This window comes from Gymnoscopelus braueri (assembly GCF_963280865.1).
Source record: "Gymnoscopelus braueri genome assembly, chromosome: 2".
Lineage (NCBI taxonomy): Eukaryota > Metazoa > Chordata > Actinopteri > Myctophiformes > Myctophidae > Gymnoscopelus > Gymnoscopelus braueri.
In genome coordinates, this window is record NC_137604.1 from 245001 (window position 1) to 258713 (window position 13713).

Consider the following 13713-nt stretch of genomic DNA (forward strand, 5'->3'; position numbering starts at 1 on the left):
GATCCATCAATCACTATAATGACCTGGAAGAGTTTCACCCTGTAGGACCTATAATGAACAGGAAGGGGCCAGAGTGTCACCCTGTAGAACACCTAGCCTAACACAGTGACCTTAACATTACATCTTAAATAGCCTAACACAGTGACCTTAACATTACATCTTAAATAGCCTAACACAGTGACCTTAACATTACATCTTAAATAGCTTAACACAGTGACCTTAACATTACATCTTAAATAGCTTAACATAGTGACCTTAACATTACATCTTAAATAGCCTAACACAGTGACCTTAACATTACATCTTAAATAGCCTAACACAGTGACCTTAACATTACATCTTAAATAGCCTAACACAGTGACCTTAACATTACATCTTAAATAGATTAACACAGTGACCTTAACTTTACATCTTAAATAGCTTAACACAGTGACCTTAACATTACATCTTAAATAGCCTAACACAGTGACCTTAACATTACATCTTAAATAGCCTAACACAGTGACCTTAACATTACATCTTAAATAGCTTAACACAGTGACCTTAACATTACATCTTAAATAGCCTAACACAGTGACCTTAACATTACATCTTAAATAGCCTAACACAGTGACCTTAACATTACATCTTAAATAGCCTAACACAGTGACCTTAACTTACATCTTAAATAGCCTAACACAGTGACCTTAACTTTACATCTTAAATAGCCTAACACAGTGACCTTAACATTACATCTTAAATAGCCTAACACAGTGACCTTAACATTACATCTTAAATAGCTTAACACAGTGACCTTAACATTACATCTTAAATAGCTTAACACAGTGACCTTAACATTACATCTTAAATAGCTTAACACAGTGACCTTAACATTATATCTTAAATAGCCTAACACAGTGACCTTAACATTATATCTTAAATAGCTTAACACAGTGACCTTAACATTACATCTTAAATAGCCTAACACAGTGACCTTAACATTACATGTTAAATAGCCTAACACAGTGACCTTAACATTACATCTTAAATAGCTTAACCCTTAACATAATCAAAATCAATAGGGGCGGCCATAGCTGAGTGGTTAGTGAGCCCGCCTAGGGAACCAGCTGGCCCTGGTTGCCCCAGGTTCGATTCCAGGCTATCCCAGCATATGTGCCGATGATATGAAATTTGTCCCTGAGCAAGACTCTTAACCCCAATTGCTCACAGGTTCTCATTGGAAACAAGACCGCAAGGACTTTCATGAACGACCTGTTAAAAGGAATTATCCTTATCCTTAATGCCCTAACACAACACAAAGATCACACATGATCAATCAAAAAAAGGGCATTGCCTCTCCTTTCCTTAGTTTAAATTTAACACAAATTAAAAAGCCATCATTTGAAGTTGATGTGATGTGACCCTTTCCTTAGTGATGTGACCCTTTCCTTAGTGATGTGATCCTTTCCTTAGTGATTTGATCCTTTCCTTAGTGATGTGACCCTTTCCTTAGTGATGTGATCCTTTCCTTAGTGATGTGATCCTTTCCTTAGTGATGTGATCCTTTCCTTAGTGATGTGACCCTTTCCTTAGTGATGTGATCCTTTCCTTAGTGATGTGATCCTTTCCTTAGTGATGTGACCCTTTCCTTAGTGATGTGATCCTTTCCTTAGTGATGTGACCCTTTCCTTAGTGATGTGATCCTTTCCTTAGTGATGTGATCCTTTCCTTAGTGATGTGACCCTTTCCTTAGTGATGTGATCCTTTCCTTAGTGATGTGACCCTTTCCTTAGTGATGTGACCCTTTCCTTAGTGATGTGACCCTTTCCTTAGTGATGTGATCCTTTCCTTAGTGATATGACCCTTTCCTTAGTGATGTGATCCTTTCCTTAGTGATGTGACCCTTTCCTTAGTGATGTGATCCTTTCCTTAGTGATATGACCCTTTCCTTAGTGATGTGACCCTTTCCTTAGTGATGTGATCCTTTCCTTAGTGATGTGACCCTTTCCTTAGTGATGTGACCCTTTCCTTAGTGATGTGATCCTTTCCTTAGTGATGTGACCCTTTCCTTAGTGATGTGACCCTTTCCTTAGTGATGTGATCCTTTCCTTAGTGATGTGATCCTTTCCTTAGTGATGTGAGCATCAAGTTGATTCTGGTTCTGGTTCAATAAGAACCTGTGGTTTCTGTTTAGGGTGTAAGATGAAAAGTAAATAAAAAGGCTTAAATGTGTCCAGTGTCTTAGTTCTTATTGCATCACACAATGCGTTGGTTCTACACAGCATTGTGTCAACGTTTTCCTCTCTCCTCCTTCTAGATTTTCCTCTGCTCCTTGTGTGTAAAGATGTTCCTCTCCTCCTTCTAGATGTTCCTCTGCTCCTTGTGTGTAAAGAAGAAGTTAAAGAGGAAGAGGAGAGCAGTCCCATCCTGGTCCTAGAACCTCTACAGCATGAGGAGACGAGTCCCATCCTGGTCCTAGAACCTCTACAGCATGAGGAGACGAGTCCCATCCTGGTCCTAGAACCTCTACAGCATGAAGAGACGAGTCCCAGTCTGGTCCTGGAGCAACTAGAACCTCCACAGATCAAAGACGAACAGATGGAATTAGAAGCTCCACATATAACAGGTAAGGTTTTTGGGCGGTGTAGCCGCCCCCTATAAGTGGGGTTGGGACACCTCATTAGCATTAGTTTCCTGCACTGTGATTGGCCCATTAGTAGACCCTAGCTGTACTGTGATTGGCTGACTCTATTGGCTGACTCTATTCAGCACTGTGATTGGCTAGCGAGACACATGATGACATTAATAACCTATAAATAGGATTATGCACTTCCAGAATTCTACTTCTTTTGGAAGTGAGCTTCCATCCCTATGATGACCACACCGCCCACTTCACACTGGGTGTGATTTTTAATTTTCTTTAATGAATCAGTGCTATTGAACACCCTTTATGTCTGTGTGTGAGTTTAAACCTCCTAACTCTGTTAGATCCTCAAACTGTCAGTCAAACCATCTAACTCCAACTCAGGTTTGACCAAGAACCCAACGGTCACTCTGACAGAGCTCCAGTGTTCCTCTGTGGAGATGAGAGAACCTTCCAGAAGGACAAACATCTCTGCAGCACTCCTTCAATCAGGCCTTCATGGTAGAGTGGCCAGACGGAAGACAATCCTCAGTGAAATGAACATGAAAGACCATTTGGAGTAAAAAAAGATCCTCTGGTCTGTTGAAACAAAGATTGAACTCTTTGGCCTGAAAGTCAAGTGTAAAGTCTGGACAGAACCAGGCAGCGCTCATCACCTGGCCAACACCATCCCTACAGAGAAGCATGGTGGTCACAGCATCATGCTGTGGGAATATGTTTCAGTAACAGGGTTCTTGCTCACCGCCTTAACCGAGAACCCAAGACCCATCTCCCCCAATTGCTCAGTTTGGCCAGGTGACCGGCTCTAGGAAGAGTCCTGGTGGTTCCAAACTTCTTGCATTTACGAATGATGGAGACCACTGTGTTTGTTGGGACCTTCAATGATAGAGACACTGTGTTTGTTGGGACCTTCAATGATAGAGACACTGTGTTTGTTGGGACCTTCAATGATAGAGACCACTGTGTTTGTTGGGACCTTCAATGATAGAGACCACTGTGTTTGTTAGGACCTTCAATGATAGAGACACTGTGTTTGTTGGGACCTTCAATGATAGAGACACTGTGTTTGTTGGGACCTTCAATGATAGAGACCACTGTGTTTGTTGGGACCTTCAATGATAGAGACCACTGTGTTTGTTGGGACCTTCAATGATAGAGACCACTGTGTTTGTTGAGACCTTCAATGATAGAGACACTGTGTTTGTTGGGACCTTCAATGATAGAGACACTGTGTTTGTTGGGACCTTCAATGATAGAGACACTGTGTTTGTTGGGACCTTCAATGATAGAGACACTGTGTTTGTTGAGACCTTCAATGATAGAGACACTGTGTTTGTTGGGACCTTCAATGATAGAGACACTGTGTTTGTTGGGACCTTCAATGATAGAGACACTGTGTTTGTTGGGACCTTCAATGATAGAGACACTGTGTTTGTTGGGACCTTCAATGATAGAGACACTGTGTTTGTTGGGACCTTCAATGATAGAGACACTGTGTTTGTTGGGACCTTCAATGATAGAGACACTGTGTTTGTTGGGACCTTCAATGATAGAGACACTGTGTTAGTTGGGACCTTCAATGATAGAGACACTGTGTTTGTTGAGACCTTCAATGATAGAGACACTGTGTTTGTTGGGACCTTCAATGATAGAGACACTGTGTTTGTTGGGACCTTCAATGATAGAGACACTGTGTTTGTTGGGACCTTCAATGATAGAGACACTGTGTTTGTTGGGACCTTCAATGATAGAGACCACTGTGTTTGTTGGGACCTTCAATGATAGAGACCACTGTGTTTGTTGGGACCTTCAATGATAGAGACCACTGTGTTTGTTGAGACCTTCAATGATAGAGACACTGTGTTTGTTGGGACCTTCAATGATAGAGACACTGTGTTTGTTGGGACCTTCAATGATAGAGACACTGTGTTTGTTGGGACCTTCAATGATAGAGACACTGTGTTTGTTGAGACCTTCAATGATAGAGACACTGTGTTTGTTGGGACCTTCAATGATAGAGACACTGTGTTTGTTGGGACCTTCAATGATAGAGACACTGTGTTTGTTGGGACCTTCAATGATAGAGACACTGTGTTTGTTGGGACCTTCAATGATAGAGACACTGTGTTTGTTGGGACCTTCAATGATAGAGACACTGTGTTTGTTGGGACCTTCAATGATAGAGACACTGTGTTTGTTGGGACCTTCAATGATAGAGACACTGTGTTAGTTGGGACCTTCAATGATAGAGACACTGTGTTTGTTGAGACCTTCAATGATAGAGACACTGTGTTTGTTGGGACCTTCAATGATAGAGACACTGTGTTTGTTGGGACCTTCAATGATAGAGACACTGTGTTTGTTGGGACCTTCAATGATAGAGACACTGTGTTTGTTGGGACCTTCAATGATAGAGACACTGTGTTTGTTGGGACCTTCAATGATAGAGACACTGTGTTTGTTGGGACCTTCAATGATAGAGACACTGTGTTAGTTGGGACCTTCAATGATAGAGACACTGTGTTTGTTGGGACCTTCAATGATAGAGACACTGTGTTTGTTGGGACCTTCAATGATAGAGACACTGTGTTTGTTGGGACCTTCAATGATAGAGACACTGTGTTTGTTGGGACCTTCAATGATAGAGACCTCTGTGTTTGTTGGGACCTTCAATGCTGTGGAAAGGTTTTTGGTAACCTTCCCCAGATCTGTGCCTCCATACAGTCCTGTCTCAGAGGTCTACAGACACTCCTTTGACCTCATGGCTTGGTTTGTGCTCCAACATGCACCGTTAAAGGCGGTGGGGCGGCGGTGGGGCAGTGGGGCGGCGGTGGGGCAGTGGGGCGGCCATAGCTGAGTGGTTAGTGAGCCCGCCTAGGGAACCAGCTGGCCCTGGTTGCCCCAGGTTCGATTCCAGGCTATCCCAGCATATGTGCCGATGATATGAAATTTGTCCCTGAGCAAGACTCTTAACCCCAATTGCTCACAGGTTCTCATTGGAAACAAGACCGCAAGGACTTTCATGAACGTCCTGTTAAAAGGAATTATCCTTATCCTAACTATGGGACCTGATAGAGACATGTGTGTGCCTTTCTACATGATGTCAAATCAATTTAATTTACCATAGACAGACTCCAATCAAGTTATAGAAACATCTCAATGATGATCAGTGGAAACAGGATGCACCTCAGCTCAAATTTTAGTGTCATAGCAAAGGGTCAATACTTATGCACATGTGATTTTGTCTTGTTATACATAATGTTTTATACATTTGCAAAAAAATCTATCGAATGTTGAGTAAAACATTGATTTAATAAATTTTTTAATAAGGCTGTAATATAACAAAATGTGTAAAAAGTGAAAGGGGATGAATACTTTCACAAGGCACTGTACATCAAAACAAAGAACAAAAACATTGACTAATGAGAGATTTAAAGTTGTACAATGCAGATTCACAAATAATGACTTAAATAAGCAACCTCTGCTGGTCACTACCGTCACTGCATACAATTTCCGTAGTCCTCGATTACCCAGAATTCCATTTGTTTTCACCGGAAGCCGGAAGCGTTTCAAAAAGTGATCTTTTAATTGTTTTATACTATCTGCGGATCATTTCTCTTAGCTTACCATGAGCTGTGCTTTCTTTTTCTGTTCTTTGTCGATCTTCCAATCCTACATTCTCTTAAAATCAGCGTGAGGTTCCTTTTTGTTATTAGCGCGGTAGTTCCTGGCCAAACAGGAAACCGTTGCGGTAGTTCCTGGCCAAAACCAGATGACGTCATTTCCCCGGGAAAGTCCCCCCCTTCACCGTTCAATAGTAAATATATAAATAAAAGGCTTCCGGGGGTGAAATTCATGGAGTGGGTGTTGTGAAACTTTTGCCACTCACAAAAGATATACAATTTAACTTTAGTTTTGTTGAAAACGTTACCTAGTATGCCTTTAACAGAAAATAGCAAAAGCTTTAAATCAATTCTATGTTTGACGGGAGCCAATGGAATGAGGATAGGCTGCAACAAACAGGATAGCCAATAGCCTGGAGGAACGTATCCCATAGCCACCTAGCAATCACCTGTTTTACGTTAGCAACTGCCTGTTACTCCCCAAAAATTATGGTTTTATCCTAGCAATGCATATTACCATAGCAACCACCAGTTTCACAATAGCAACCACTTTTTTCTTCTACGAACCGTCTATTAGACCCTAGCCTCGGAAACCCAGGCTTTTTTTTTTGTTACAAAAGAAAAAAAGCCTGGGGGAGCGATGTAGGAACGATGGTCTTGGACCTTGTTATCTCCTAACCAATCAGAGTGCAGAGGGGCGTCGCTCTAAATTTGGTGACGTCAGCGTGCTCCGTGCACAGGCCGAGGGGGGGAGGGGAGGGGAGGCGGGGACATAGATTGGTGAAGCAATAGGAAGCCACGCACAAATCCAGGCGGCTGTGTTTGGGTCCGCCCTTCAAGACCATGGATTGAGCTCGTAGCCTCAGGCTAATTAGACCCTGGCAACCACCGTTTTTCTCCCCAGTAGAAGCCTGTTTTATCATAGATACCACATACGAGCTGCAGGCACACTTACTGTGTTCATTTTGTCGACTAAGACTAAACCATTTCAGAAGACTAAAGTAGGACTAAAACTAAATGGTGTTTTATTCAAAGGACTAAGACTAAGACTAAATCTAAATTTGCTGTCAAAATGAACACTGCACACTTTAAAATGTCTTAAAATGTATTTTCCAGTTATTTCTGACAGGCTGTTTTTCTCCTAATGAAAGTTAGCCTGATTATCAGACTGAAGCTGCGTGGAGCTTCTGTCTGACATCGGCTCCATGTGTCGGCGATTACAAGGGGGAGGGGATTAGAAATTCCCTAAACCAATCCTAAGGGATCCTCACGCCCACCGCCGACTCTCATTGGGCAGTACATTTTGTACCAGAGAAGTCCTAGGTTCACATTTACAACACCAGACCAAGAGGCAGTCCACTCAGAGAGTGGGCGGGGTCTATGGTATGGAACCAGGCTAAATGAAAGTCACTGTGAGAACCCTGGTTTATATCCTGTTGTCTTTCTCCTCCTAGACTCCCTGCACCTCCCTGTGTGTAAAGAGGAGGTTTCACCTCAACAGAAGAGCAGCTCCAGTCTGGTCCAGGAGGAACCAGGACCTCTGCATGTGGTTGTGTGTAAAGAGGAGGATTCTCCTGGAGAGCAGAGGAACCAGGAGGAACCAGCAGCTCCTCACATTAAAGAGGAACAGGAGGAACAGGAGGAGGATGGATCAACCATGACATCACTAGCAGTGAAAAGTGAAACCAGAGAGACAGAGCCTGTAGCCTGTAGCACCTCCACTGAACACATGAAGCTACAAGCTGATGTAGAGGACTGTGATGAGCAGCTCCTCTCCTCACACTGTTCTGAATCTGACACTGAAGACAGTGATGAGTGGAAGGAGACCAGGGAGGATCAGTCAGCTTTAAACAAACTGAAACCACACAAAAAGACACAGCATGTTGAAGGACAGAGATCGTCTTTACGCAAAAAGAAGTCCCAGGACCTGAAATCGTCCAAACAAACTCCATCCAAGAGGACTGGCAGACCAGCTAAGAATTTTTGTTGTACAGTTTGTGGCAAGAACTTTGTTTTACAAAGCCTTTTGAAAAGGCACATGATGAGTCACAATGGGGAAAAACCATTTAGTTGTACACTTTGCGGCAAAAGCTTTGGTTTAAGAACTGACTTGAAGAGGCATATGGTAATTCACACAGGGGAAAAACCCTTTAGCTGTACAGTTTGCGGCAACCAATATAGTCTACATAAAAATATGAAAAGGCACATGGCAATTCATACAGTCGGAACATATTTTAGTTGTACAGATTGTGGCAAAAGCTTTAAGAAAATTGGATTTCTGGAGATGCACAAGAGAATACATAAAGGGGAGAAAAGCTTTAACTGTACAGTTTGTGCCCACAGCTCTGCTCATATGTGTAATCTGAAACAACACATGAAGACGCATACGGGCGAGAAATCCTTTATCTGTACAGTTTGTGGTAGAGGCTTTGCTCAAATGGGTAACTTGAAACAACACATGAAGATTCATACAGGGGAAAAACCTTTTAGCTGTACAGTGTGTTCCAAAAGCTTTGTTCAAATGTGTAATTTGAAAAAACACATGAGGACTCATACAGGCGAGAAACCCTTTATCTGTACAGTTTGTGGCTACAACTTTAGTGTAAAAGTAAATCTGAAGAAGCACATGAGGGTTCATACAGGGGAAAAACCCTTTAGTTGTACAATTTGTGGCAAGGGCTTTGTTCAAATGTGTAATTTGAAGCAACACATGAACAGCCATACAGGGGAGAAACCTGTCAGCTGTACAGTTTGTGGTAAAGGCTTTAGTTCAACTCAAAACCTAAAGAAGCACATGTGGATTCACACGGGAGAGAAACGCTATAGCTGTACAGTTTGTGGTAACAAGTTCACTCAAAATGAAACTTTGAAGCAACACATGAGGACTCACACACGAGTGAAACCTGCTAAAAAAATAATAGGCTTTTCTTCATCGGAGCTGACACACGATAGCTGATACAGAACAAATGTATGATCATGAAGTTTAATTAAGTATGACAATGGCAGGTCATGGATACTAAAGCAGAGGAATCAAACTAACAAGACAAAGTCAACATGACTAAATAATTAAATAAATTGGTTGAACTGATGTTGATGCTGCAATGTTTGCTGGGGACCCCCTGGAACCTAGAACCTAGTTATGTCTGTATGGTACAATACAGTCCTCTGGTAGTTATGTCTGAATGGTCCAATACAGTCCTCAGGTAGTTATGTCTGTATGGTACAAACCAGTCCTCTGGTAGTTGTTATGTATGTTTGGTACAATAAGTTGCCCGTTCTGACACTGTCCTTCCATCCTATGAACTGACTCGGTGGAGGTTCAAGCAATGAAACAATCATCTTACAAAATGTTGAACTATATGGCAATGATCATAACTATGGCTTTTGGTCAGTTGTTTCTAATGTCTGTTTGTAAAGAGGCTCGATGGGTATCACAGTTCCCAGGTTGTGAAACATTGTGTTATAATATAACATAATATAATGTCATATAACATCTCACATTATGAGAAAGGATCATAACATCCATGAAGAGGTTATTTTATCTGCTTCAATCTGGTGTTAGGTCTAGTCTTCTGTGCCCCAAGTTAGGACTATATTGTGTTATATATAGATTGTGTTGGCTACATTTTTATCATGTTTTCTTTTATTTCTTTAAGTCAGATCTGAGTCTAATGTCGTCGCCTAGCTAAACTAATGGCCTGTGTAATTTCTTTAAGGTTTTCAGGAAAAATTTAAAACTGATCCAAAACAAAAGCTGACTTAGGCAAAAAATATAATTTTCCTTAAAAAATTACTTAGGCCTTTAGTAGCAAGGTGACGATGTGATTTCCAGATATTTAAATGATACTTAGGTTGTTTTGAACATCAGAGTGGACTCAATATGTTGTTTGTTTGTTTTACAGCTATGAATGGGAATGTTAACACATATATAAAAGTCAACTAGCGGCTAGCCTAACCTGCTAGCCTAAAACAATGGTTCCCAACTAATGTATTTTTATTTTTCTCAGAAATATAAAACAAATTAAAAACCTTAAAAAAATATTTCAGATTGTTTTTTTTTCCCAAAAATAATCCCACAAATGCAAAGCTTATAGATCAGCTCTGTTCACTATTAAATACTAAATGAATTCATAATGTATTATATATGTGTGTGTGTGTGTGTGTGTGTGTGTGTGTGTGTGTGTGTGTGTGTGTGTGTGTGTGGGGGGGGGGGGGGGTCACCATGGGAACATTCTCATTCTACCTTCTACCATTCTGCTCACTTTACATCGGTACTATGATATTATATTATATTAATATATATTATATATATTATATTATGATATACTATATTACATCGGTACTATGAGCAAGGTGTCATTATTGTGAGATTGTATAGTGGTCTTCCCTGCTCCAGTTTTATAATGCTCTACAGTATAGTTTTATAGTGAAACTATATTTATTATATATGTATATATTATTATTATTATTATATTTATATTTATTTATAGTTTTTAATGTACTGTAAAAACGCTGTTGGGCACAAACCTCCTATCCAGGCCTGGAATTTCATCATTTTAGGGGCGTGGCCACTTGGCCTTAGCCTAGGTAAGGTTTCATTCCTCCCTCCGGAATGAAAATGAGTTTTCCAAAGGGAGGGGTTTACTCAGGCTAACTTGGCCTTTGGTGTTTTTTTTAGGGCACAAAGGCCAAAGCCAGGGCAGGAAGAACATCAAAAAAATAGATTTTTAAGTCCAAGGAAATAATGAATTTAACTTGAAGGTTAAGGATGCTTTTATCTTAATATAGTCTAAGAATAGTCTAACTATCTGTGAAATATATCTCATTTATGTCACTAAATAAGGTGTTGGCAAATGACCAATATTTAGTTATATAGGTCTCAATATTTGTCACATTCAGCCCTGGACTTCACTGACTGAAGTACGGGTCACATTAATCACATTAGATTCACAGATTAGAGATTTTATGTATTTTTTAAGTCATTTTCATTCAAATGAAATGTGATTGAACTTTTTGTATGATATTGATATAGCCTAAACTTAGATTTTTTGTTGCAGTTTCATTTCTATTGCTTGCTTTATATTAAGACTCAGAGACTAAGAGATTTTGCTGTATTTTGTCAAATGTATTATAATCTATATTTTGTTGTTGAAAAATAAACATCGGGCACATCGGTCCACTATGGAATCCTCTCTCTCTCTCTCTCTCTCTCTCTGTCTCTCTCTCTCTCTCTCTCTCTCTCTCTCTCTCTGTCAAAAGCATTGCTTGATCCGCAGCATTTTAAACTGGAATATAGGCTACAAATCAAACCAACCAAAGGCGCTGACTGGTGTCTAAAAAAAAACTGTATTAACAGGAAAATCGCGCAGAGGAAAAACTGTGAAATCAGCTGCTGTCGGCCTGGCGCAGCCGCTGTGGCCTTGAGAGGGGCCGTGAAATATCTGCCCTGCTCCTATCTCTGTTTTTCAACTTCATATTTAAAGGAGGAGTTCACCCAAAACATTACTTATTTTCTATCAATTGCACGCCCTATGAAGCCTTGAATCCATGGATAATTTTTTTGTTTTTGTCGCATTCTTAAGCTAATAATTTGATTCCCGTCTCCTACCGGCTAATGTTTCCGGTAGGGAGACACAAAGTAGATTATCTGTGTCTCCTACCGGAAATACACACAGTCATCAAATTATTGTCTTAGGAATGCCACAAAAACAAAAATAAATCCATGAAATCAAGGCTTTATGGGGTGTGTAATTGATAGAAAATAAGTATTTTTTTGGGTGAACTCCTCCTTTAATTTGAATAAATCAGTGCTATAGGGTGTACCAAAAAATCCTAAAGGGGGCGTCAACATGTGTGACTTGGTAGTGGCGGCCATTGTTGGGGCCGGAGGGTACATAAACAGCTTGTTAACAGTGACCCGACCGTGTTCTTTTGTTTTACTCACAGTCACAATGGTGAGGACTTGCTCAGTTCATACGTGCCATAGCAGGTCGGGTCGAGGTAATGTGGTAGATAAAGGAGTACAATTTGTCAGCTTTCCAGCATGGAGGCAACATCACAGAGCTCAAATAGATGTAGTATGGCTTGGATCTCAGCTGTATGACGCACAGAATTAACGCTCAACAACCTGCCCAAGTACAGTGTTTGTTCACGCTACTCACTTTCAACAACACAAAGCTATGCCTTTGTGTCTGTGAATAGGGAAATAGCTTTGTTTATTTTGTATTAACGTTGGAGACCTTGCACGGTAGTGGAATGTTCGGTCTATGAGCAGAAAAGCGCCTGTCAGAGAGTTAGAGAGAGAAAAAAGTCACAAAACCTCTACCCTAGACTACCCTAGTCTAGTTGTGTTACCTAGTTACTTTTAGTTAGCAGAGACAAAATAGCAGTTTCATGTTTTTGGTAAAATTTAACTTTTGAGAAAATGACGTGAACAAACAAGGCTGTACTTGGGTAGGTTGTTGAACGTTAATTATTTGTGTCGTACAGCTGAGATCCAAGGCATACTACGTCTCTTGAATACATTGTTAGCCTCACACTGTATTCAATCTCTTGAAGAGGAGAGCTGCGACATGTGAACAGCTTTCTCATAGACCAGCCACACTATGATCACTATGTAGTTGGCAAAGAAGTTAATGTTTACTAACACAAACCACCGTCACTCTCTACTCTTAAGCGCGTCTCTATGTACAGTCTGACCCCTCTCGGGCTGTAGCGTCAAAAAGGAGGCGTGGCGAACCTTTGGTGACAACAAGTTGGCACACCCTATTGAACACCCGTTATGTCGGTGTGTGGGTTTTACAAACTAGAAGTTCGGGCGGCCAAATGTTTGACAGACAGACACAAAGAAATCCTCAACACGACAACATTAGAGCACAGCGCATGTCCCTGATCAAGATTTCATTCAAATGTATGCGTGATCCACTCATGTATGTTTATAAATACCTTGTGTCAGTTTAGTTCTATCACCAGCAGATCAAAGGATACGATTTGAAATGCAAGTTAGGGGGTTTGGCTGAACGAACCACACTGGCTATGCGAGTCCCATTCCCGATAGTGATTAATCATTAACCCACAGGATTTAATACATGTCTGTCTGTCTGTCTGTCTGTCTGTCTGTCTGTCTGCCTGCCTGCCTGCCTGCCTGCCTGCCTGCCTGCCTGTCTGTCAATCTATTTGAAAATAGCAGATCTACAATCTCACAAGCAGAAACACGAGCAGATTCTTGTAAGCGTTTCACGTCATGGGTTTTATTTTGAAAGGTCCTACCGGCCGCCAGGGGGCGAAAACACAATGTTCATGTTCAACATAATGCATTTTATTTTGAAAGGTGAGAGCGGAAGTCCTCTGTCTATCTGTAGTGTGTAGCTTGTGTTGCGTTGATGTTTTAGCGTCGTGAACAAACAGACAGATAGAGACCATTAAATACAATTAATTAAACCATTAAATACATTTAATTAAACCATT

At 40.8% G+C, this 13713-nt stretch overlaps 1 protein-coding gene across 1 annotated transcript in view; it reads left to right on the forward strand.

Annotated features, from left to right (window-relative positions):
- The window catches only part of LOC308074008 (uncharacterized protein), a gene marked incomplete at its 3' end in the record, with an annotated part of 5162 nt that extends 1976 nt beyond the window's left edge, over positions 1-3186 (forward strand). Inside the window, exons 2-3 of the mRNA XM_080413340.1 lie at positions 2345-2605; positions 3008-3186. Coding sequence (XP_080269466.1) covers positions 2345-2605; positions 3008-3186 — 440 coding nt within the window. The remainder of the gene's footprint in view (positions 1-2344; positions 2606-3007) is intronic.
- Positions 3187-13713: the final 10527 nt, after the last annotated feature.